This window comes from Onychomys torridus, chromosome 5 (assembly GCF_903995425.1).
Source record: "Onychomys torridus chromosome 5, mOncTor1.1, whole genome shotgun sequence".
Lineage (NCBI taxonomy): Eukaryota > Metazoa > Chordata > Mammalia > Rodentia > Cricetidae > Onychomys > Onychomys torridus.
In genome coordinates, this window is record NC_050447.1 from 34,457,767 (window position 1) to 34,484,897 (window position 27,131).

Here is a 27,131-nt window from a genome sequence, read left to right on the forward strand (position 1 = left end):
ACTTATAAAGGACAATTTATAAAGGACAGGGATTTGTTTCTTACAGTTCCTGAAGCTGAGAACCCCAAGGTCTGAAGGCAACATCTGGCCAGGACCTTTGTGCTGCATCATCCTGAGGCAGAGGGTTTGGGGAAGAGACAGAGAGGCCTGAAGATTAAGAGGGCTGAACTCGTCTTTTTCAGGAAGCCACTCCCCACTCCTACAATTTTGGCATGAATACATTTGCGAAAGCTGAGTCTTGATGACCTAATCTTGTATTAGTCAGAGTTCTCTAGAAGGGCAGAACCAATAGAGCCAACAATGAGTTAGAGGCAGATTTATTAGACTGGTTACACAGTGCTGTCTGGGTAGCAACAGTGGCTGAACACATGCTGAGAGGCTGGGAGCCCACTACTGCTCCCCCACAAAGGCAGTCCCAATTTGGTTCTGAAGGCCTGAAGATTCCTAAGGGAAGGGAGTGGGTGTGTGGGCTGTACTCTCAGCACTTAGGTAGAGGCAGGTGGATCATCAAAAGTTCAAGACCTACTTGGTGAGTTCTAGATGAGATTCTAACTCAAAAAAGAGAGAAAAAATAATAATAAAATAAAGGCCAGGGATGTAGCTCAAAGGCAGAGTGCTTACCTAGTGTGTGAAAGGCCCTAGGTTCAAGCCCCGAACTGAAGGAAAGTAACAGCAAACAGTCTACACAAAAGCTCGCATATCAGCATTATGCACAGTAGGAGCAACTAGAAACCTGTCACCTGTGAGTAGACAAATACAACCCTGTACATTGATACAGTGGGATAGTATTTGGTAATAAGAGATGGAGTACCACCAATTCATACTGCAGTATAAACTTTGAAAGTGTGGTTAAGGGAAAGAAGTTAGACACAAAAAGCCACATTTATGTGGAATGTCCAAAATAGGCCAATCTATAGAAATTTTTTAAAAAAAGAGTGGTACTTACTGGAGGGTGAGAGAGGGATGGGATAGGAAGAGCAGCAAGCCCTCTTAAGCACAGAGCCATCTCTCCAGCCAGTTAATACACTTTAAATATTATCTTAAAATTTCAGAACAGCAGATTTTCCCGAAACTCTTGGGAGTGTGAAGGATGCATGGGCAGGATTTAGATGGAAATGAAGGAAGAAGTTGAGGCTGGAGGGAAGCAAAGCCTGAAGATGGTCCAGAGCAGTGCAGGCATGGAGGAGGGTGAGCAGGTGAGGTTGTCAGGGAGCAGCATGGGTATCAAACTTGAAAGCAGAAGCTGTTGCAAGCCATTTGCAAGCATCCAGGCTCTTCCGTAGATTGCAGTCCCTCCAGGCAGTGATTTAGTGACAGGTTTCCTGGACTCGAGGTAGTGCTTACTCATTCTCTTCACTTACTTGCTCTCATTTTCACTCACAAGCATCTGCTTGTGCGAGCCATCTCTAATGACAAAAAGGCTATGTTCCTTTGCTAGCCAGTGAGTGATAGAGTGCTCCTCAGCCCGCTAGCCCAAGGCTCTTATTCACCCTGGCTAATATCTTCCACTTTTCTCAAGTCCCTGGGGCCTCTGCTCTGACAGACAGTAGAACAAGCTTTGGCAGCCATAGAACTTGACGTTTTCAGATAAACAGGTACATCTTAATTTCATGGTTCCCAGAATTTCCTTTAAATCCTTCGTCTGCTCTTCATGTAGATAAGCTGCTATAAAGGCAGGGTCATTCCAGAAGGCAACTGAGAGGCACTGTGGGTGGAGTCAGTTGCAGATGTCTTAGTTTATAAAGCTATTAAGGAGACAGTAAGTACCTTCCCCGAAGAATTGCTATGTAAATTTTGCACTCAACACATCTTCCTATTAAGAGAGAAAATTTCCCCCCTTTGAGACAGGTTTTTCTTGTGTAGCCCTGGTTGTCCTGGAACTTGCTTTGTTGATCAGGCTGGCCTCAAACTCACAGATCTCTGACTGCCCCTGCCTCCTGAATGCTGGAGTTAAAAAGCATGTGCCACCACCACTCATCAATTTTTTTTTTAAGGACAAAGTAAAGAGACTAGAATAATGGAAGAGTCCTTAAGTAAAATAGACCCATGCTGTAAGCACAGCGCCCTGCATCTCTGATTTCCTGGAGCTACATCATGGTACCAGCTGGAGGGGTCCCTCTTCTTCCTTCTCTTTCCCACACCACAAAGCAAGTAGCTTACATTACCCTTCATTTTAAATATAAATTAAAAGCCCTAATCCTACCAGATGTGATTAAGGTGATCCTTGAAGTTGCTCACATACTTAATAGGCCCAGTTACATTTTTTATTAGTCCTGACATAGATGCTTTTGTTGCTGAATCATAAGTTCAACATTTTTTACTTAATGAAGCATCAATTTCCCCTTTTCTGGTCATGTCAGGTCTTGGACAGTGGTGGGAAAATATCCTTACATGCATGGGATCTGCTCAGTTTAGATTTAGACTTTGATACTTGGTTTTGCTTCCTGGTCAGACTTGTCTCTGCTGGTCCCTAAGGAGGAAGGTAAGTTGGAAGTGAATTGACCTTGGGGAGAAAATGGCAGACCCTGAGCATCCAGTGACCTAACTAGGTCATCTTGACACCTAGTTGCCAGGGCGACTGCTAAGGACTCTTTTCTTTTCTTTTTCTTTTTTCCTTTTTTTTTTTTTTTGAGACAGGGTTTCTCTGTAGCTTTGGAGGCTGTCCTGGACTAGCTCTGTAGACCAGGCTAGCCTCGAACTCACAGAGATCCACCTGCCTCTGCCTCCCGAGTGCTGGGATTACAGGTGTACACCACCACTGCCCGGCTGCTAAGGATTCTTAAGAGAGACTGTTTCAAGGAATATCTTTGAGCTTTGTCCAACTGTTTTCCCTTAGTGTTGACCAGATTTTATATAGGAACCAAAAAAGAACTGAGGGCTGTGGAGATAGTTTAGTCAGTCAGGTACCTGCTGTACAAGCATGGGGACCTGAATTTGGATCCCCAGTAACCCATGTAAAAGCATTTCTAACCCTAATGCTGGTGGTTGGAGAGGACAGAGACAGGCAAGTTCCCAGGGTTCACTTGCCAACCAGTCTAGTTGAATCGATGAGCTCCAGGTTCAATGAGAGACTGTCTCAAAAGATAAGGTAGGGCCAGCAAGATTACTCTGCAGGTAAATGTGCCCACTGCCATACCTACCGACCTGACTTCAGTCCTCAGAATCCACATGTTGGAAGGAGAGTACCAACTCCTAGTAGTTGTACTCTGGCCTCTACACGTGTGCTGTGGCAGGTACATGATCCCCCACATACACACACACACAAAATGGATAAATAAACATGTAATGTAAAAACTTAATTAGAGGGCTAAAGAGATGACTCAGTAGTTGACTGCTTTTCCACAGTATACCAGTTTAATTCCCAGAACCCACAAGGCGTTCACAGCCATCTGTAACTCCAGTCCCAGGTCATCCAATGCCCTCTTCTGGTCTCTGCAGGCACTGCACCATATGTGGTGCACAGACAACATACATGAGGGTGAAACACCCACACACATAGAAATGAAGAAAGGTTAAAAAGTAGAGAATGATAGAAGATACCAGATACTAGCCACTGACCTTCATATACATGCACACATACATATGTACACTAGACACACACACACACACACACACACACACAAAGAGAAATTAATTGCCCTTTTCTATGCTCTCTTTAGGCTGACTTGGTGCTTTTTTTTTGTTTGTTTGGTTTTTTTTTTTGGTTTTTTCGAGACAGGGTTTCTCTGTGTAGCTTTGCACCTTTCCTGGAACTCACTTTGTAGTCCAGGCTGGCCTCGAACTCACAGAGATCCGCCTGGCTCTGCCTCCCGAGTGCTGGGATCAAAGGCGTGCGCCACCCCGGCCCGGTGACTTGGTGCTTTTAAAAAGGTTTATTTAATCTCATATGTTAAACATATAATAAAACCTTAAAAAAATACATATAGTATATGTATGTGCATCCAGGTGTCTAAGGAGGCCAGGATCCCCCTGGAGCTGGAATTGCAGATGGTTGTGAGCTGCCATGTGAGTGCTGGGAACTGAACTTGGGTCCTCTGCAAGAGAATCAAACTCTTTTAAAATAATGAGTCATTTCTCTAGTCCTGAAATAAATCTTTAAAAAACAAAATTCACCAGGCAGTGGTGGCACACGCCTGTAATCCCAGCACTTGGGAGGCAGAGGCAGGTGGATCTCTGTGAGTTCAAGGCCAGCCTGGGCTACAAAGCCAGTTTCCAGGACAGGCTCCAAAGCTACAGAGAAATCCTGTCTCAAAAAGTTAAAAAAAAAAAAAAAAATTCCTAGAAGAGATTGACAGGCTTCCTCTTTTGATCCTGTCAGTAGTCACAATTGAACCAGGGGGAAAAGAGAATTGTAAAGTGTTAATTATCTTTTCTCTCTCTCTCTCTCTCTCTCCCTCTCTCCCTCTCTCCCTCTCTCCCTCTCTCCCTCTCTCCCTCTCTCCCTCTCTCCCTCTCTCTTTTTCCGGAGCTGAGGCCCGAACCCAGGGCCTTGCACTTGCTAGGCAAGCGCTCTACCACTGAGCTAAATCTCCAACCCCATAATTTGTTCTTTTAGCATTTGTTAATTAAACACTATGATGTTTGAGAAGCATGGTAGGTATACTTCAGAGAAAAATAGTCCTGTCCTGCCTTCATGGAGCTTACAGTCAGAGGAGGGCTGGTGTACTCACACAGATGTCAACTAGTTTTGACAGGTTCTGTAAAAACAGGTACTCTGAAGGCTATCCCTGTCTAGGATGCTTCACTGGACGGTCGAGAGGGAGATGGAACCCATTCTCCAGAGCTGGGGGTTAGGAATTCACCTTCTTCCTGGGAAGCCAGGAAAAGGAGTGTCTCAAACTGTGCAGACAGCAGAAGCCAGTTCTAGAGGACTGTGTGAGTGCAGTGTTGCGTAGATGGGTGGGTTCAGTGCACAGCAACCCCATTCTTACCAGATGGCCTGCTCTCTCCCATCATGTTCATGAGGATTTCATGTGAAACAAGGGTCACTGCTTTAAAAAACAACCAAGAATTTGAAAATAGTCCCTGTCTCAGGCCATCTATCTGCCCTGGCAGGACACTATATACCATAAGCCGTGTGTCATATTACACACACCCCCAGCACACACACAGAACGTTCTCCTCACTGCTGACAGACTTGTTTTTGTCTGTATTTAATCTGTTTTGTGAAAGGTAGCAAGGATGCATGGCTGTCTATACAGATCTCTGAATGCAGCTGTCTAGCATAGCCCATGCCATTATAAAAACCATTCAGATCTCACAGGAAAACAGCAGAGTCCTGTGGAGTTATTTTAGGCCAGTAGTTTTGTTTTCAATTCTCTTTCTTAACAGTGGAATTCATTTTCCAGTGAGTCTAAAAGCATCAAGCAGTCAGGTGATTTTTTTTTCTTCTTTGTGCCTTTCCACTTCAGGCTTTTCATGTTTTCTAGTATGAACATGTCTTGTTTTTATAATCAAGAGAATTTTTTTTAATTATATGGCTGCTGCAGGAAATCAAATTGTTTCATGATGACAAGGTTCGGGGACTAGTACAGATTGAAACAGATGGCTTCCTCTGTTGTAGTACCCCTGGTGACCTTTTCACAACCAGGGATTTCCAGAGTACAGAGTGACCATTGCTTCTTCACCATGAAATTATACAAGACAGCAGGAACCTTACTGACAAACAGATGTGTTTTTGCCCCCAAGTAGTGCTTTTCTTAATGAAATGGTTGCTTAGAAACCAGACCATAATAATAACTTTTCTATATTTAGTCTGAGAAATGATTCAGTTTGCAAAGTTATTAAGTCAGAGAATACTAATTAGATAGAACTGAACACGTCCATTATTTCTTGTCTGGCAGTTCAGCAGCTAAACGGTTAAATCAGCAGCATCTCATCAGCATGTGTCTCTCCAGATGCTCCTCATAACAGGGGACCCACCAGGAAAATGACGGCTCCTGCGCCACTCTCAACTGGGCCACTGCAGAGGAGCCGTTCTGTGTAGTGCTCATTAGTCTGCTGAGAAGGGAGAGCAGTTAGGTCAGTGGGTCAAACAATGCAAGTGAAAAAATGAGAATAAACTCACCAAAACAGCAGTGTGAAAAGAAGCCAGCATGGAAGGTGGTTTAGAATGGTGGGTCTTAGAGATGGAAACTCTGATATGCTGTTACTGACAATAAAGAAGTCTTAACCTGTACTATATTTGTCGGGTAATTAAAATAAGTATTTTAGTCAGGCATGGTGGTAAATACCTAGAATCCCAGGCAGGATGATGAAGAATTCTAGTTGAGCCTGTCCTACATAGTGAAACCCTGCTTAAATCAAACGAACATCTCAAATTCAAACTAATTAAAAATCTAGGGAAAGTATTCTGCCTTCCATTAATGAGATGACTCTTGTTTAATGCAACTGTTGCAGAGCAACACATTCAAAAGAACTTAAAGGTATTAAAGGATTGAAAGGCCAGACAGAGACTGGCCAGAGTAACACCAAAGAGAAAGCCAAAGCTCCTAAAGTGTGAACTCAGCGTGAGAACCTGCATTTGCCCTCAGGACATTTGCCTGAAATTAAGCTGTGGGCAAGTTGCAGAAATGAAAACTTGGAGCAATTCCAAGTGAGATTAAACAACAAACCCCTTCTACTCCTGAGCTTCGACCCCTCGGGTCAGTCAGGAGTATTGTGCAGTACCCTGCACTGTGGTACACACCTGGATTCCTGGGATGTGGGACAAGAGGAACAAGAGCTGAAAGCAGCCTGAGCTCTATAGCAAGACACTGCTTTAAAAAATGTATTGTGGTTTTGTGCATGTGCGACCATAAAATTTGACATTTGAGCCTTTTTAACAATTCATTGGCACTAATTATATCATAGTATCATATAGCTATCACCACTACTGTTCAAACCCTTGTTCCCCAAACCAAAAGCTCTTGCTGACCATTACAGTAACCGCATTTCTCCATAATTATTCTTAAAGCCAGTAACGAGCACATAGGCGTACAGAGCCAAACACAAGAAAACAAGGTCCCCTAAGACTTTAGATATTAGATTTGTTGCTCACATTAAGAAGTAACTCTGTGGGGTTGGGGATTTAGCTCAGTGGTAGAGCGCTTGCCTAGCAAGCCAAGGCCTGGGTTCGATCCTCAGCTCCGGCAAAAAAAAAAAAAAAAAAAAAAAAAAAAAAAAAACAGAAGAAGAAGTAACTCTGCTTACTGTATGTAAAGAAATGCAAGATAAACTTGACAATAACTTTAGGAGGTAAGAAACAAATAACATCAAACTGATTTTTTTAAGGAACATCTAAAAATAAAAAGTAGAATAGCTAAAAATTCAGGTGGGTGAGTTTTGCAGCAGATACAGCCAGGAAGAGAATTAATGAAACAGGAGGTAGAATTTTTTTTTTTTTTTTTTTTTTTTTTTTTTTTTTTTTTTTTTTTACAGGGAATGAGCATAGAACCAGTATCTCTAGGCAGAGAAGCCAGGAAAAAAGCTACTAAGATTTGATCTTCTAAGATTTTAAAACACAATGCATCCAAAAGTCAAAATAACTTTAATTAAAATGCACAGTATACTCAACAACAGAAGATTTCCTAGGAAAATGGCAAGCCCAAGCCTATTACTCCAGAAGATGTGTCTGTAGTTATCCAGGATGATTTGGAAAAGTGACTACTGAGTGGGAAGCTTCCTTTCAAGAATGATGAAAACGTTCCAGAATTAAGGGTTGCACAACTCTTGGGATTCTCCTAAAAACCATTGAGTTACACACTTAGAATGGCGTGTTTCATAGGACACTAATTATATAGCACTGGCCCTGCTTCTTTTAGCAAAAGGCAAGTAAACAGTTAATATCTTTATCACATGAGATGTTCCTGGATATCAATAAGAAAAATATCTAATAGGTAAAAACCATAAACAGGGAATTTTTCCATGGGACTTCTGGTTCTGACTGAGCATGACACAGACTCTCTTGGTAAGAAAATTAATTAGAACATTTTGAAATGCAGTTTTGATATTTGTACCCATGAGGTGGGTTGTTTCTCTTTGGGGAGATCTCCCTGAGGGTCTAAATGGGAACTTGATCCTACAGCTGTGAAAGCTTTGTAAGGAGCCTTAGAGAGGTACACTCTTAGTTGAAAACTTAATGGGTGGGTTTGTTTGTTTTGTGGAGTGTTTTGTGTTTGTTTAGTTGGTTGGTTGGGGTTTTGTTTGTTTTGTTTGAGACCATCTGTCTCAGGCTGGCCTCAAACTCACTATGTAGCCAAATACTGGGAACCTAGGGCCTTGTGCATGCGGCTAGGCAAGCATTCTGCCACTGAGTGACATGTTACCAGCACCCCCTTTTTTCCTAATTAAGAAATTTTTCATTCATACCACATACCAACCACAGAAGATCCCTCCCTCATCCCTCCTCCTACTGCCCCCAGCCCCCCCCAGCCCCCCCCTGCCTCCCCCCCAGCCCACCCCAGCCCCTCCTCCAAAAAGGTATGGCCTCCCATAGGGTATCAGCAAAGCCCAGCACATTCAGACCAGCTCCCTTTTTATCCAGTTCTGTTAATTTATTTTTGTTTGTTTGTTTTGAGACAAGGTCTCCTGTAGCCTAGGCTACCTCCATCTCCCTATGTAGCTAAGGGTGACTTTGGACTTCTGATCCTCCTGCCTCCACCTTCTGAGTTCTGGGATGACAAACTGTACCACCAGGCCCAGCATGCAGTGCTGGGGCTGGAACTCAGGGCTTCATGCCAGCACTTACCAACTGTGCTCCACCCCCAGCTCACAGTGCTTTCTGCATCAGATCATCTGCCCATCTTCAAGAAGCCCTGGCGTCATTTCCCATCCTTTCTGCACTTCTCTCTTCTTCCCCTCTCCCTGAATCCTTGTGACGCACAACACACAGTGTCTGGCGGTCATCCACCAGCTGATCTGTCGCTAGAGAGACACTGCTGATCATATTTGTATCAGGGAGTAACAGTGCCCAGTAGTACTCTGTGGATACATGAATAAGAGAGTGCTAACACTGTCTTCCAAATATGGTTTGTGTCACAGCTTCAGATTCCTTCTGTATATACGCTTTACTGTTTCTTTCAATGAACCATTTGCCTCCTTTTCTGTTGTTGCAGTACTGGAGATTAAGCCTAGAGCCTCACGAATGTTAGGCAAGCTCTCTACCACTGAGTTATATCTCTATTCCCTTTTAGCTTTTTTTGTGGGTGTTTGGTCTGCATGTTTCTGCATACGGATGTCGGACTTGTGTGGGAGTGCACATGAGTATGTGTGTACATGGATGTCTGAACGTGCTTATGGAGACTGAGGTTGCCATTGAGTGTCTTTCTTGACTCCATTCGACCTTATTTGTTGGCAGGCTCTCTGTGAACCTTTAGCTTGCTGTCTCAGCCAGTTTAGCTAGCCAGCTTGCTTTCCTGTCTCAGCTTCCCAAACTGAGATTACAGGTGAGCTACTACCCCTACCTCCCACATCTTCCACGTGGCTCCTGAGGATTAGAACTCCATCCTCAAGCTCCTGCAGCAGTGCTTTACACACTGAGCCATCTCCCCAGCCCTCCTTTTATCTTTTATTGTGAGTCGTGGTCTTACTCAGTTGCCCAGGCTGGCTCTGGACTTACATTGTAGTGCAGGTAGGCCTCGTACTTGTGATCTGACTGCCATCTACAGCCTCTCAAGTAGCAGTGGCTACAGGCCTGCACCACCAGACCTGAGTCCATCCGGGTTTTTTGTTGTTGTTTTCAGATTTACTTATTTTACATGAGTGGGGTGTGTGTGTGTGTGTGTGTGTGTGTGTGTGTGAGCACGCGCCTGCCTGTGTATCACATGTGTGCCTGGTATCTGTAGAGGTTAGAAAAGGGCGCTGGATCCTCTGGAACTGGAGATACAGGTGATTGTAAGCTGTCTGATGTGTGGTTGGAAATCAAACCTGTGTTCTCTACAAGAGCAGCAAGGGACCTTAACCTTGCAGCCTGCTGCTGGGTATTTGATCACACAATAATCCCCAGATAGTGTTATTTACTGGAAAAGGCTGTTTCTTGTTGTGTGGCTCAGCCCTAGCACACACCTTTAATCCAAGAGCTTTCTGCTTATTGTAAATAGGATTAAATAAAAACAACATTCCATAGGTCAAGATGTGGAGCAAGTTGATAGGAAGTAACCATAGAGAGTAAGAGGGAGTCAGGAGGATGGATAGAGAAATACACAGGAAGTAGAAGGGAGGGACATTGAGTTAGAGGAATTTTGCTCCAGATGGCATAGGAGAAAGCTTTCTCTTTCTGGGACAATGATGGAGAATGTAGCCACATGTTTTCTCTGCTTCTCTGAGCTAGCAGGTTTTCACCCCAGTATCTGGTTCCTGAGTCTTTATTGATAAAACAGAACAATAGAGACTTAGTTAAAAATAACACCAGACCCTTAAATGAAATTTTTAAAGAAATTTTTTGTTTGTTTGTTTTTGAGATAGGGTTTCTTTGTGTAGCTCTTGCTGTCCTGGAACTCGCTCTGTAGACTGGGCTGGCCTCGAACTCGAAGATATCTGCCTGCCTCTGCCTCTCAAGTGCTGGAATTTAAAGGTGTGCATCACCACCATCCGGCTAATAATTATTGGCTAATAATTATTTTTTATTTCAATGATATAATGAATATACTTATATTAAGGTTTTAAACATTAGAATATAGGTCTTTGTTTTTGTTTTTTTTTTTCAGTCAGGGTCTCACTCTGTAGCCCAGGCTAATCTAGAGCTCACCGTGTAGCCCAGGCTGGCCCCAAACTTCTGATCCTCCTGCCTTAGCCTCCCAAACCATGAGATCACAGGTGTGTATCAGCACACCTGGAAATTTTTGTTTTACTTTGTACTTCTTTGTGGTGTTTGAATCTTTTACAGTGACCTGTCATATTATCACTATGGGAGGGAATCAAGTCTTTTGGCTGTAGAAGCAAAGTAACTTAATAATATAAATATTATTTTTAATGTATATGGGTGTTTTGCCTGAATGTATGCTATGAACCCCTTGTGTGCAGTGCCTTTGGAGGCCAGAGAGGACATTGTATCCCCTAGGGCTGGGGTCACAGTAGCTGTAGCTGCTGTGTGGGTCTAGGAACCAAACCTGGGTCCTCTGGGAGAGCAACTTGTGCTCTCAACTGCTGAGCCTTCTTTCTAGTGCCGAAAGTTACGTTTTAGTGGCCCTCATCTCTCCTCTGCTTATAGGTGTCTTAGTCTCCTTGCCTTTTGTTGTGCCTATAATTGACCCAGGGCCTCACACGTGCTAAGCAAGTATCCCTCCTTTAAGCCACACTGTCAGTTCTGTATACATCTTATTATCAGCTGGTGCCTACTACAGAGTTTGAATCTGTAGTAAGTCAATGAAAGTCAGCCCCTAGCGAGGTGGTCACCCATGAGATCCTAGGCAGTGTCCTTGTGTGTGTCTTCAGGAGAGAACGTTCTGCCATGTGTTCGCAGTCGCCCTGCTGGTCTCTGGATGCTGCTGCAGTGTGAGCCCTGCCCATCATGGCTGCCGGGGTTGCAGTGATCGCTTCTCTAAGCCAGTTCTAGCCTGGAGTGCCTGTCACCAGTGCTTGCCTCATTATCTCGTTAGAACATCTGCTGGGCGTAATTAAGGAAAAGGGGCACCTTAAGAAATACTTCTGCCCTGTCTGTGTCACTGGCTGGAGCAAGTAGAAGATCAGCCCCATCTTGCCAGAGCTCTAGGCCAAGTTTCTCAGTCAGCTGTGCTGATTCAGCAGTTTCTCTGGAGGCTGGAGGTGAACCGCCAGGGTTCAGGTTGGCCCCTCCGGTCACGACTGCCTGGCTTGAGGTTTGCAGGAGGTGTAGAAAGGGGTTTATTTCTAACCTGGCCTCTTACCTGGAGTTGACTCAAGGAGTGAATCAGCTCCATTCTGCAACATCAGGAGCCCTTTTGTTCTTACCAGTAAATGCCTCTTTTGATGTGCATTTTCACTCTGAAAGCTATGTAAAGAGAATTTAATGAACTGTAGAAATGATCCCTGAAAATAGTCTCAGGGGAACTAAATGAATGACATCTTTATTTTTCACTCGTGATCAGCTGAAATGCAAGTTGCTATGCATACATAGAGCAGTGATTACCTTCAAAGCTGCACCTGCCCTCCCTCCTTCCCTCCCTCATGGTTTCAATCAGTGTATTAGAGCTGCTTTGTTCATACATAGTGGAACACTTGATCATCATGGTGTTCTCGACAGTTCCTTCCTTCCTTCCTTCCTTCCTGTGTGTGACAGAGAGAGTATATGTGTACATGATATGTGTGAGCACCTTTGTATGTATGTGTGTGGGTTGCATACACACATGTGTTCACCACAGTGCTCATGTTCAGGTCAGAGGTCAACTTCAGCGGTTAGTCCTGGATTTCCAATCGTTTGAGATGGTCTGTTTGTTGTTCACTGCTGCAGACTTCCCATCTTACCCTAGGAGCACTGGGATTCCAGGTGTGCGCTCCCTTAGCCAGCATCGAGTGGATTCCGTGGACTCCAACCTGGGTCCGCACACTTAGCTAGTGAGCACTTTGCTGGCTGAGCTGTCTCCACAGCCCTCTTGATGACGGTTTTCTGGATGTCTGCTCTCTTACTGTTTCTCTCTGAACTCTCCCGTATGTTCTTACTTGGGAGAGGTAGCCCTGACAAGGCAGACTGTGCTTTGCAGATGTGTCTTTGGTGCATTTGGGGAGACTAGGTAGAGCATGCAGTGGCCTGTAAAGCTGTTGTGGGGTCGAGGAGTTGGAGTAGCTGGTTAAAAAGCAGGCTGAAGCCCTCACCATTTCCCTTTTGTGTGACTCTTGCTAGCAGCATCTCACACTAGAAGCTTTTATAAATTTTATTAGCATCACTATCTTCCTTCTTCACAAGCTAAATACATATACCAAGTAGGAAAAAATAGTCCCCAGGGAGCCCAGTGACCCAGTGAATGTGTACTTGGGATACAGCGTGCAGGGCACTTCTCCTTGTGGACCTCAGAGTCCTTCAGAAAGTACATGTCCTGGAGGGAGGCTAGTGTTACCCGTACTTGAAAGTGTGAGGCTTGCTGTCTTTAGGGTCAGAGTGCTCATGAGACATGTGCTGTTCTGGTAGTTTCCCCACTGGGCACTGCTGCCGGGTGGGCTGTGGTGGAGCAGAGCAGCCGAGTGTGAAGGAGGATGACCCCTCTGTTTTGCCATTTGCCAGCTCCGTTCTCAGCTCTCTGTTCTTCACTGTCTCCCCAGTAAAACTAGAAATGGTAATGGATCCTCTTTAGATGGCAGTCTAGTGCATTAATGGCAGGGATACATTTGCAGCACTTGGTGTATGCAGGACACTCGCTGTGTGTTAGTGGTCTGCTATTAGTTTTTTATGAATAATATTTCCTGGGGTGGGGGGTGCTCATTCGGTAAAGTGCTTGCTGCACAAATGTGAGGCCCTGAGATTTCTCTCACATAAAAACAGATATGACCATGCATGCTGGTAACACCAGTGCTGAGGAGGCAGAGATGGAGATCTCTCGGTTCTCACTAGTCAATTGATAAGGTTAGTGTGAGATCTTGTCTCAGAAAATAAAGTGGACAGTGACTTAAGAAAACACCTCGTGTTGACCTCTCACTCCCACTTGCATATACACACAGAGCTATTTCACGATCAAGGTCACACCCGTGTTCCCAGCACTTTGGAGGGGATAGGATCAGAAGTCCAAGTCCAGCCTTGGCAGCATAGGAATTCAGGACCAGCTGGGCTACATGAGACTCTGTCTTGCCTCAAAATATAAGAAGGGCGGTTATAATAATCAGAATGCAGGTTAAATATGTATAAAATTATCAAAGAACAAACTCAATAAGTGTTGAAAAAAGGAAAAAGAATACAATTTCACAATTCAAGGGACTTCAGTAAGTGTGGCTGTCAGTAAACACAGATTATTCACATCTTCTTAGTTTTTCCTCTCCAAAGTGGAAATTAGGTCACTATTTAATTCCTCAGTATTATCTTAGTCTATGAATTTATTACTTGGATCCTTATTAAAGAGCTTGCTGAGATAGTTTAGTAGGTAAAGGCCTGAGTTGATCTGCAGAACCCACTTGTGGAAGTGACTCTCACAAGTCCTATGATTTCCACGTGCCCTTCATGCGCGCGCGCGCGCGCGCGCACGCACACACACACACACACACACACACACACACACACACAAGGTAGTATGAAAAAATTCAAAAAAAGAAAAATTCAAGAGCTAGCTGCTATACATTCATACAGATCTTCAGTTGTTGGCCATCAAGGCTCCTTAGTGTAACCCTGCTTTTCCTCAGGCTTGAGGAACACTCACTCATCTTGAATCTGTAGGAACTTGTTGGGACCTGTCTGTAATTAGCACAGCTTTGGAGCCTTCAAGTAACTAAACATCATATTGGAATGCAGGATGTTATCATTCACTGTAATTACAAAGACAGCCGCATTCAGTTATGTTCCCACACTTCCTTGATATAATAGTGAACTTCCCCAGTTGGTGCAATTTCCTGGAATCGTAGTGTTGAAATTAGCCTTGTTGCCATCCTAAGGAGAACATATCTTCCTGAGGCCTGGCCTCCTCCTCCTCTTCCTGATGTGGTCTACCTGGAGCCACAGGAGAGGCCGATACAGATCGGTGACACATGAGGAAAGCTTCTTTGTGTCTTTTGTCTTTTACCTCTCCTCTTTGGTCAGGCTGGCCTTGAACTTGCTATGCCAGCCTCCTCCTCTGCCCCTCAAACGCTGAACTACAGGAGCCATCACTGTGCTCAGCTGACCACTTCCCTGACTATCATTCATTGTTGTTTCAAACTAGAACTTTCCCTATAGATGAATATGTATTTTCTTGTCTTTCTGTTTTCTAAATAAATTTCTTAGTATGTTGAACATGGTTCTTTGTCATTGCTGTTGTTATTTGGCTTTTGAGACTGCATTCCACTCAGGTGCCAGGCTGGCCTGTAATTCACTATGCATCCCAGGCTGGCCTTGAACTTGAGAGTCCTGCCACAGCCTTCTTAGTGCTGGGTCACTGGCCTGTGACTGTGCCAAGTATTTGAACACAGTCCTTTAAAAGCCTTATCTTTATCTCACCAGTGTGAAGTCCAGAGATCATCTCTACCTCCCTATTTGTTTTCTTTGAAACAGGCTGTCACTGTGTAGTCCAGACTGGCATAAGACTACCATCCTCCTCCTGCCTCTGTCTCCTGGGTGCTGGATTGTCAGTGTGTATTACCACTTGATTTCCCTCTATTCCCTAAAATAGTTTCTTCTAATAATGACCGCCCAAGTTCTAGATAAAATGCATATACAGGTCTTTTCTTAAAAATAATTTATTTGTATTTTATGTACATTGATGTTTGCCTACATATATGTCTGTGTGAGGGTGTCAAATCCCCTGGAACAGAAATTACAGACAGTTGTGAGCTGCCATCTGGGTGCTGGGAATTGAACTCAGGACTTCTGAATCTTAACCTCTGAGCCATCTCTCCAGCCCCATAGATCTTTCTTGATGAAGAAAAGAAATGGGGGATTATCAACTTTTTTAAATTTTTATTTTATTGTTTTACATGTATTAGTGTTTTGCTTACTTATATGTCTGTGTACCACTTGTTCGCAGTGCCCATAGAAGCCAGGAGAGTGTCAGATCCCCTGAAAGCAGAGTTACAGACAGTTGCAAGCAGCCTTTGGGTGCTGGGAATTGAACCCAGGTCCTCTGGAAGAGCAACTAATGCTCTTAATCACTGAGCCATCTTTCCATCCCTGTCTTCTCATTTTATTTTATTATTTATTTATTTGTTTGTTTGTTTGTTTGTTTATTTTCCCTCAGAGACAGGGTTTCTCTGTAGCTTTGGTGCCTGTCCTAGATCTCACTCTGTAGACCAGGCTGGCCTCGAACTCACAGAGATCCACCTGCCTCTGCCTCCCGAGTGCTGGGACTAAAGGCGTGCGCCATCACCAACAGACTGTCTACTCATTTTCTACACCTTAGATGTCGCTGAGTACAAGTACAGATACAGTCACACTAAACCGGTTCTCCTAATGTTTTCCCATGTGGGTTTTTGTTGTTACTGGGTTTTTCTTTTGTTTTGTTTTGAGACGGAGTTTATATAGCCTAGGCTGGCCTCAAATTCACTATGTTGTAGAGTATAGTCTTGAACTTGTGATCATACTACCTCTGCCTCCCAAGCATTACAAGTGTATGCTACCATATACACCCATTTCCTTTATTTCCTTAAAAAAAAAAAGACCTAACTTTCAGTTTCTTTTTAGTTTTTTGTTGTTTTTTGTTTTGTTTGGGTTTTTTGTTTGTTTGTTTGTTTGTTTGTTTTTTGAGACAGGGTTTCTCTATGTTGCCTTGTCTGTCCTGGGACTCAACTTTAGACCCAGGCTGGCCGTGAACTCACAGAGATTCGCCTGCCTCTACCTCAAGTGCTGGGATTAAAGGTGTGCGCCACCACCGCCCAACTTCTTTCTCTTTCTTTCTTTCTTTCTTTCTTTCTTTCTTTCTTTCTCTCTCTCTCTCTCTCTATCTCTCTCTCTCTCTCCTTTCTTTCTTTCTTTTTGTTTTGTTTTTGTTTCATGTTTGAGAACTTTGTTTTTTAATGTGTGTGTAAGTGTTTTACCCACATGTATGTATATGCACTTTGTGTGTACTTGTCCACAGAGGGCAGAAGAGGGCGCCCAGATCCCCTGGAACTGATGTTAAGATTGTAATTGTATGCTGGGCAGTGGTGGTGCACAACTTTAATCCCAGCACTCCGAGAGGCAGAGGCAGGCGGATCTCTATGAGTTCGAGTCCATCCTGGTCTACAGAGTGAGATCCAGAACAGACTCCAAAGCTACACAGAGAAACCCTGTCTCGAAGGAAAAAAAAAAGATTGTAATTACTGTGTGATCACTGGGAACAGAACCTGGGTCTTCTGCAGGATTAACGCATGCTCTTAGTCACTGGGCCATCTCCTGAGCCCGCCCCTCCAATTCCAGTTTTTGACTGTGTCTTTGGGCAGTGTTTGCTGCTGGCTGTGTGGATATTCATCAGTGATCAGCCTGTCTTCTATGTCTGCTTCCTTTTCCAAGTCCTTTGTGACTACATTTTCCCAAATGACCCAGCAGTTCTGCCAAGCACATGTTGCTCTGCTCCACGTTCAGTCTGTTTCTCCACACTTCAGACACTTGTCCCTTTTTCCTCTTTGTGGACTTATGCCTTCCCTTCCCTCAACTCCCCTGTCCTCCACCCTCCTCCTCCTTCACCCTCCCCCCTCCTTCCCCTCCCCCTTCTTCCCCTCTCCCTCTCCTTCCCCTCCCCCTCCTTCCCCCCTTCTTCCTTCCCCCCTTCCTCCTTCCCCTCTTCCTCCTTCCCTCTCCCCCTCCTTCCCCTCCCCCTCCTTCTCCTCCTCCTCCTTTCCCTCTCCCTCTCCTTCCCCTCCCCCTCCTTCCCCTCTTCCTCCTTCCCTCTCCCCCTCCTTCCCCTCCCCTTCCTTCCCCTCCTCCTCCTTCCCCTCTTCCTCCTTCCCCTCCTCCTCCTTCCCCTCTCCCCTCTCCTCTCTCCCCCTCCCTCCCCTCTCCCCCTCCTTCTTCTTCCCCACCTCCCCACCCTTTGCCACTTGAGTGAGCTTCTAGGAAGATGAAAACATAGATGTCTATGGTTATTATGCCACATTTGGTCACAAATGTAGCTTAGACTTTCATGTCTATTCTGGGAATATTTGATAAGTGTGTATTTCCGCCGTTTTAAGTACAGTTGAATTCTGAACACACTGTTCTAATCTCAGCTTTCGCTTAATAATGGAGCTTGGAATTAATTTCATAACAGCTCTTAAAAAGCTGCTGCTTCATTTTTGTGGGGGAGGGAGTGCATTGGATTTCACTGGATGAATGACCGTGATTTAACCAGCTCTCTATTCATGAACATTTAATTTGATTTGAGTCATTCCTATTATAAATAGTGCTACAGCGATGCCTTTATGCATAGTAATTATGTACTTGTACTGATGTGTGTGTTAGAATAAATTCTTAGAGTAGAATTTCTGATTTAATGCAGAATTTTAATTGTCTTTAAACCAGTAGACCGTTTTCTTAAGGATGCAAGACATTCTATGAAATGTGAAATACTCGACTTTCCCCTCATTTAGCTCACTGATGGGAAGCCGTTTTCCCTTACACTGCAGGGCCGCCAGAGCCTGTTTGGAGCTGGAACTCTGCCCTTGGCAATGCAGTTCACTTCACATTCGAGAGATGCCGTGCAATTTTATCCCATTTTTTATCTGTCTAAATCCTAAAAAAGAAAATGTGAAATATTTCATCTTTCCTTTTTAGATTTCTGTCTAGATTTATTGGGCACTTGGAAGATAGATGGAGAATGAGAAGTTCAAGGTCATCCTCAGCTATATGATGGGTTTGAGGCCAGCCTGGGCTACATGAGAAACTGTCTCAAAAAATAAATAAACAAAGGAAAAGAAAGAGAAAGGAAAGGAAGAAACAAAGAAGGTTATCTTTAAGTAACACATAAAAATATAAAGGGGGGCAGGTATGGGTATACAGGCCTTTAATCCTCGCACTTGGGAAGCAGGTGGCTCTCTGAGTTCAAGGCCATCCAGGCTATGTAATGAAATCTTGTCATTGTCATCTTTGTCCTCCTCCTTCTTTTCCTGCTCCTCCTCCTCCTGTTCTTCTTCTTCTTCTCTTTTTCAAGATAGGGTTTCTCTGTGTAGCCCTTGCTGTACATGTACCCAGCTGAGATCGTCTTAAAAAGAGAAAGAGGGAGAAAGAAAGGAAAGAAAAATTGAGGACAAGATAGTTCAGTGGATAAAGGCACCTGCTGCCAAGGTCAGTGACCTGACTTTAATCCTCGGAACCAACACAGTGGAGGGAGAGGACAGACCCCTACACACACACACACACACACACACACACAAATATAATGAAAGTTTATGCTGTACATGTTTATAGTGTACTGTGTGGTGTCTCAGCACACATAGATATTCTCTAAGATACTGTGTTCACTTACTTTAGGGTCACCCATGTGAAGGGAACCATTTAAGATAGAGATGTAGAAAATGGCCCCGGGATCCATCCCCAGCATGAGGGAAAAAAACACTCTGTACATTCAAGAAATCAAAGTTTGATAGGATGTGGCTATAATCAAGCATTGGGGAGGCTGAGGCAGGAGGGTCGGAAGTTCAGTAGCCTGGCCTAAATTGTGAGACTCTTCCTTAAGACAATAGTAACAACAGTTTTCTTACCACCAAGTGTTGGGATTTAAGACGTGTCTCACCATACCCAGCTGTTCTTCAAAGATTAAAAAAAAAAAAAAAAGTGTGTGTGTGTGTGTGTGTGTGTGTGTGTGTGTGTGTAAGAATGGATGAATGAATGCTGGTGTCCTCAGAGACCAAAGGCATTAGATCCCCTGGAATTGGAAGACGCATAGAACTGAAATCGGGTCCTCTGCAAGAACAGTTTAACCACTGACAATTTTTTTTTAAACATACAATTGAGGAGTTTTTATTACAGTCATAGGATATGACCATTTTGTTGTTGTTGTTGTTTTTCGAAACAGGGTTTCTCTGTGTAGTTTTGGTGTCTGTTCTGGATCTCATTCTGTAGACCAGGCTGGCCTCCAACTCATAGAGATCTGCCTGACTCTGCCTCCCAAGTGCTGGGATTAAAGACATGCGCCACCACTGCCCGGCTAGATGTGCCCCATTTTGTTTTAGAATGTTTTAAATCACTCCAGAAAGATTCTGTGTCGAGTAGTAGTGGCTTATCATCTCTATCTAACTCTCACAGCCTTAAGTAACCATTACATCTACTTTCTCTGTATATGGATTGGTCTAATCTGAATAGCCCATGTAAAGGCGCTGCACAATCTATGTGGTTTGTGTACCTCTTACAGTTTGGTTTGCAGAAGCACTTAAGGAGCTTAAGTTTTCCAAATTGAGCAAGTTTTTGTGTAGTTGTTTATCCGCCCAGGAAAAGCAAGGCAGGTTAGTTTTGAAGTCAAGATGGCTTAGCAGGCTCCTGGGCTAGAGCCAATCAGCATCACCAGTTAGAGCTATCCACCTTTCTGATAATGATAATGAGTCGAGCCTTCCCCTGCACCCACTCCTTCCTGCTGAAAGGCTCTCCAGATGACTTGGCAGCATGCTAAGGGATCAAGTGGAGGTCACTACTTCGATCCAATAGATTTCTCCTTTGTAATCTAAGACTCTGGGGGGCACAGGGAAACAGTTACTTTGCAAAGTTGGTGTTTTGTTATGAGATGGACTTTGAGGAAGAGTTTCCCTGTTGAGTCAGTTCTCCTGTGCCCTGTGCTGTACCTCAGCATGACAAAGTTAGAAAACCTTACAAGTAATAACCCCCAATAAATTAAATAAATAAGCACAGTCTCAGCCTTTGTACTGTCATGATCTTCTCTTTATATGTGGTTCTTCTTGCTGTCTACTGAGTAAGGCTGGCACTCCCTTTATGCCTACACTCTAAGGGAGCAGCTGCATTCTAGAAGGAAAACTTCAAGCAGCAGTCCCTGGTAGTTGTCTGAGTAATGGTCTAGCAGGAAGATAAACTTGGCCAGTGAACCCAGGGCTCTGGGAAGTGGGGCCATGCTTAGCCATTTGTAGACAAGTGTGGGTAGTTAGTACTGCCTGGTGGGGCTTCCACTTCAGCATTAGAGGAGAGAAAGGAAAAGAAAAAAATCTAAAAGGGGGTGTCCTAGTTAGGGTTTCCTGTGATGAAACACCATGACCAAAGCAAGCTGGGGAGGAAAGGGTTTATTTGGCTTGTGCTTCCACATCACAGTTCACTGTAGAAGGAGGCCAGGACTGGAACTCAAACAGGGCAGGATTCTGGAGGCAGGAGCTGACGCAGAGGCCATGGAGGGGTGCTGCTTGCTGGCTTGCTCCTCATGGCTTTCTCAGCCTGCTTTCTTACAGAACACAGGACCACCAGCCCAGGGATGGCACCACCCACCATGGGCTGGGCCCTCTCCAGTGATCACCAATTAAGAAAATGCCCTCCAGCCTGATCTTATTGAGGCGTTTTTTTCAATTGAGGTTCCCTCTCAAGTAATTCTGGCCTGTGTCAGGTTGCCATAAACCTAGCCAGCACAGAAGGTATTTTAGAATTCCTTTGGTTGAAGAATTGAAAGGGAGAGAGGGAGGGGGAGAGAGAGGGAGGGAGGAAGGAAGGGAGGGAGGGAGGGAGGAAGGAAAAAGAAACTGACACAAATGTAAGATAATGTTTATTAGCTGTGTGTCCAAAATGTCTGCTAAGTAGGAGCACAGTTAGACCTGGAGGCCCAGAGGATCAATCAGGGCTCTTCCCTTTCCCTCCTCCCTTAGCTTGGCTCCATGTTGGTGTCTTGCTGGGTGAGTTTTATCTTCATAGTGGCCATTGGAAACTCCAAGACACTAATTTAGACAAAGGGGGGGGGGCTACTTTTTCATGGGGTTCCAACCTGTGTTCTGGGATCTAGACTCCTTTTCCATTCCTGAATGAATCCTTATGGTGAGGATGGGACAGAGTGGTGTAATTTGCCAACCTGGGGTATGAATCCCACCCAGAGGGAGGGAAAGTGGGTTATTAGCATACTTAACTAGGGAACGGGAAAGGGGGAACCACTGGTTCCCAAAGGAACCCCAGGGGGGAGCCTGGAGAGTAGATGGTATCACAGCCTCACATCTGAGCTTGTTTAGCTGGAATAATATGTCCAGAGAAGTAAATAACTATTTCTACTAAAGATGAGAGAGAGAGACAGACAGAGACAGACAGAGAGAGAGACAGAGAGAGGAGGAGAGGGGAGGGGAGGGGAAGGGAGGAGAGGAGAGGAGAAGAGAAAAACAAGGCAGGAGAGACATCAGGAAAGGATGGTCTTTCAGGAATGCTGATATCAGAGTTTTATACAGCAAACCCCATTTCCCCACTGTTCATGACCAAGTCCATCTCTACTCCTGAAGGACACAGACACACTGGATCTGAGTGTGAGCCCCTGGGGAAGAGCAGCTGCAGTGAAGACATGCTGGCCACCAGTGATACTGAGCCGGCTGGGGCTGCAGCTGCCACGTGCCATCTCACTGTTCTTTGAGCTTTTTCCAGAATCTAGAAGCGATCTCCTTTCTCTTTCTTAGTAAAGAATTCATTTATATTTCCTTAACCCACAGATATATTTCTTAAGCTAGAACATTCCCTCTACCTGGAACTTCCAAAGACTTCTGCATCAGTTTACACAGTAGAGTGGACTGTATTTTTCTTCCTGTCACAGCCTGAAACTCCATATGAGCAGAGCTTCTGCTCACATGAGGTGTGAACCCACATGCAGAGGCTTCCCAGGCTCCTTGGAAATAGGGGTGGTGGGGAAGATAGACAAGAGGGTAGGTAGACAGGTGCAGCCCTCAGCAGGTGCAGTGAAGACCGTGGGTGTGATATGTAAATGAGGGGGACTCACAACCTATACTATAGAAAATAAGATGCAGACATTCCTGAAGATAGTTAGGTTAAACAATGGAATGGCAGGCCTAAATGACAATAACCGTAGGTCCTCGAGGGTTGCTTATACTGACTCCCTCCCCATCCTTTCTATACATTTCTGGGATTTCTGTCACGATTAGTTTTGAGCCATTGTGGCTGCTGCTACCCACTGCCACCACCTTTTCTTCCTCCCCTTCTTTTTCCTTATCTCCTCTTTCTCCCCCCCACTTCCTTTTCTTTATGGCTTTGAAACAGTTCCACTTTGCAGCCCAGGCTGCTTTGGAACCTACTCTATGCAGCCCGGACTAGCCTCAAACTCATGGTCCTTCTGAATGCTGTGATTCCAGGCATAAACCACATCTGACTCTGAGCTGTTTTTACTCATTCATTCATAGATTCATTGAGCAAATAGTTATTGCATGCCTACTGTGTGCTGGCCCATTTCTAGGCATTGGGGATACACCGGGGAATAAAAAAATCCTCGACTTTATGCAGTTTGCATTCTGAGGAGAAGAACAGACAATCCATAAGGGATTATGTGAGCTGAAGAGCAATACTGTGTACTAAGAAGACTATAAGGCAGGCAAGAAGGGTCAAGCGATAATAGAAGAAGTCTGCTACTTTATATTCCAAAACAGGATGTGAGCTAGGAGTTGGGGAGCAAGCTGGCAATCCAGGACAGCCAGGACTATTATACAGAGAAACCCTGTCTCAAAAAACAAAACACACATACAAAAAAACTTTAAAAACAAACAACAAAGTCCCCAAACAGCTAATTGCTCAGGACAAGTGAGCAAAGAATGCCTGTTCAAAAAGGCCTCCTTGGTTCTTGGATCGTGGAGAGAGGGTGGGGCAAGAGAGAAAGTAGACAGTGACAGGGAGGAGGCTTCTTAGTCAGCGGAGAGGGAAAGAGCGGTGGCTCAGCGGTTACGAGCACAGAGGAAGGGGGCACATTGATGGCTTGGGCAGGAGAATGAAGGGGCCTGATGTGGGTTTTGGGGGAGTTTTTTGTTTTGATTTTGTTTGGTTGGTTGGTTTATTTTGTTTGTTGGTTTGGTTTGGTTTGGGTTTTTCCGAGGTACCTGTTCTGGATCTTGCTCTGGAGACCAGGCCGGCCTCGAACTCACAGAGATCCTCCTGGCTCTGCCTCCCGAGTGCTGGGATTAAAGGTGTGCGCCACCACACCCGGCCTGATGTGTATTTTTAAACAGTTGTTCCCGTTGCAATAAGGAATAAAGGTAGAAGCTGGCAGAACAATTAGAAGGTTGCTGAGAAAAGCAGACCTGGCATTGAGGACCCGAGAGGTTTAGGTAAACGCAGGGAGACTTGCGAAAGCATTTCCTCCTTTATTTGTAGCTTTCTTTTTCCTGGCTGCAGGGGTGCCCACCCTTCCTTTAGAAAGGACAACTTCCCTCCCTGAGCAGTAGAACTCTATAGTTGGAGACTAGCAGCCTTTACTCTCCAAGGCCGTCTCTCACTTCACTGCCTCCCTGCGGAGGTTGAATGTGCAGCTGGGCTCAGATGTGACAGCTGGGTACATACTTAGAAGCCCGACATGGATAGGGGAAAGGATCCATGAAATCAGCTGGAGATTTAATACCTGTCATACCCGTAAGGCTTTGAAAATGTTTCCTTAGGAAAAATGCTCTCACAATTACAATTTTATAAGAGAAATTACACTGTAATGAAGAGCTATAGCAAAGGCATGGAGCACTACTGGGCTTTGGGCTGATGTTCACAGAACATTTCTGTTCATCAAACTCTAGAGTCTGAAGAATCTGGAGAATCCCTCATTCCTTGCCGCTGTGCGAATCCAGCCATAACATGTAGTGATCTAGCTATACTGCATTTGTCCATAGCCCTGAGATCATAGAATGTCAGTGGCAGTACATGAGAGCCCTGGCTGATGGCCTGAGTTCTATACCCAGGATGCAGGTGGGTGAAAGGACAGAGCTGGCTCTTAAACGTGTCCTCTGATCTGCGCGCGCACACACACATACACACAAATGAATAAATGTAAAAATAAATAAATCTTTGGGTTCACTCATTATGATATCTAGAGTTACTTGCCTTTCTGTCCTAAATAATGAATTCTTTCTTTCTGTTTTGAACCCCAGGGGTGGCCCTTCTCTCAGATGTGTACCCTGAAGAAATCTTGGTTGACCTGTTGGCCAAATACGATAGTGGTAAAGACAAGCACACTCCAGAGACCAGAATGAAAGTTGGGGAGGTCCTGATGCGAATTGTCAGAGCATTAGGTGAGTTCTTGTCTTTACTTTTTATTCCATCCCTCTGAAACACAGCAGTGTGGTTCTAAAATCTTTGTGCACTGGAAGACTCGTTCTACTAGTTGGTGAGAGCAGATCAAGGGTGGTGACCAACTGTTTGGGGATTGAGCACGCATTCAGCAAGTAAACCCATGAGCAGATGGTTCGTTTTCCTATAGCTGCTTTGTTTCCCTCCCCAAGAGCTGTTTTCCTGGGGTCTGTATGGTTGGAATGGGCTCTTATGCAAGCCAGGCTGGCCCTGAGATACCCTGTACAGTCTAGGCAGGCCTCCATTTCATAATATACTGCTTCAGCATCCAGAGTGCTAGGATTATGGGTACACTCATGCCCAACAAATCCTTTAAACAAGTTGCTGTTGGACCCATGATGTATATGAAACTGGGGTTCAGACACCTTCAGCAGCTTGTCCGGGATCCCTTCGCCAGTGAATGGTGGTGCTAAGAACTGAACCACCAACTTGAAGAAGGTGCTCTCTGACTATAAGCTGAGTTGTGATTATTGCACGGCCTGTGGATGTGGGTTTCTTGGATTCAGATGCAGAGCTGCTTCTGGCTAGTTGAGTGATCATGGGAATCTCTCTCCACTTCTCTGGGTGCTTCAGTACCCACATGTGTAGAAGAGGACATTCCTACGACATAAGGTCGTGTGAATCATGAAGTAAAGGGAAGCAATGGGCCTAGTGGTACAGGCCTGTGATCCCAGCTACTTAGGAGGCTGAGGTGGAGGAGCACAGTTCACGTCCTGCATGGTTTACAGAATGAGTTCATGGACAACCTGGGCAACTTAGTGAGACCCTGTCTCAAAAGTTAAAAGAGGGATGGGGGGTGTAGCTCAGTGGTAGAGTGCTTGCCTAAACTGTGTGAGGGCTTGGGTTCAATCCCTAATACTGCAAAAACAGTCAAAAACAGAAACATAAAGGGGGTACTGGAGTGGTAGCTCAGACCACATCAGGCAGCCAGGTCATTTCCTGGGTTGAGCGTGGAGGTAAGGATAAAGGATGGGCTGTGTAGGGAGAGGCTCCCCTTCTCTTCACACAATTATAGTTAACCTTGCTTCCCAGGCAGCCCTGTCATGTCAAGGCAAATCCCATGGATTCTTATACCTCTCTCTCTGCAGCTCACTCTTCTGAGTTTCTAGCCTCAAGCCCAGTCACAGCTTTTGTTTGCTTGTTTGGGTTTTTTGAAACTTTCCCTGTGTAGCCCTGGCTGTCCTGGATCTCACTCTGTAGACCAGGCTAGCCTCAAACTCACAGAGATGCACCTGCCTCTGCCTCCCGAGTTCTGGGGTTAGAGACGTGTGCCACTCCTCTTGGCCAGTCACAGCTTTAACTGTCTCATTGACATCATGGGGCAGCATCCATAATCTGCCCATGGTCCAAAGTCTGAACTTTTTGTGTACTTGTTATGATGTCATAACTGGAAAATTCCATACTACGAAACTTGGTTTTAATCAAAAAACATTTTTTTTGAGCTGAGGATTGAACCCAGGGCCTTGTGCTTGCTAGGCAAGCGCTCTACCACTGAGCTAAATCCTCAACCCAAAAAAACATTTTAAATAAAATTACTTTCAGTTAATGCATACAAATGATACACCAAACAGAAATGAATTTGTCTTTATACCTATGCATATTCAAATACTACAAAGTTCAGAAAATTACAAAATCTGAAAGGCTCTGGTCCTCAGCGTCTCGGAGGAGGTGCAGTCATGTGTGCCAGTGTGCTGGGTACATAGAGGAAATGACTCATGTCCTTTAAAGGGAAAGAGGACTAACTCGAGTGAAGGCCAGCGTGATGAAGCTTGCCTGTGCACACCCCAGCTGCATTGCTGGGCCTTGCTCCTTCCCACCCTCCTGTGTGTAGTGGCCGTGGCGGGGAAGGCGCCTGGGTTCAGTACAGTGCCACCTGCTCTTGGCCTCATCCCTAGCTCCTAGCTGTATCAGGTAGTGGTGGAAAATCAACAAGAGTTCATTTCTCTTTCTGTTTTTAAAACTTGGGCTGGCTAGGCTCTCCTTCAACTTGGTATGCCAGACTTTGTTGACTACCATGGGAGGCCTTACCCACTCTTAGGAGTGGATGGGGGCAGAGTGGGAGGGAGGTGAGGAGGTGGGAGAAGGGGAGGGAGGGGGAACTTGGGTTGGCATGTAAAATGGAAAAAATTTTAATTAAAAAAAAAAACAAACTTGGGCTGCATGTGATGAGTTCAAGACCAGTAAGGTCCACATATTAAGTTCTAGGCTATCCAAGGCCACATAGTGAGACCTTATCTGCAAAATCAAAAGCAAAACAAACAAAAACAAGACAAAACAAAAACCTGTCAAGGTATTCTGTATAATGAGCAGTGTTTATAATGCACTGATGTCGAGAGTGATTTTGTGACACTCAGTACACTGAGGACTGTTCAAA

The 27,131-nt window shown here is 44.7% G+C and overlaps 1 protein-coding gene across 1 annotated transcript in view; it reads left to right on the forward strand.

Moving 5' to 3' along the window:
- Tango6 (transport and golgi organization 6 homolog) overlaps window positions 1–27,131 on the forward strand; it is a 167,819-nt gene that overhangs the window by 70,367 nt on the left and 70,321 nt on the right. The window contains exon 15 of the mRNA XM_036188684.1: window positions 24,559–24,699. Coding sequence (XP_036044577.1) covers window positions 24,559–24,699 — 141 coding nt within the window. The remainder of the gene's footprint in view (window positions 1–24,558; window positions 24,700–27,131) is intronic.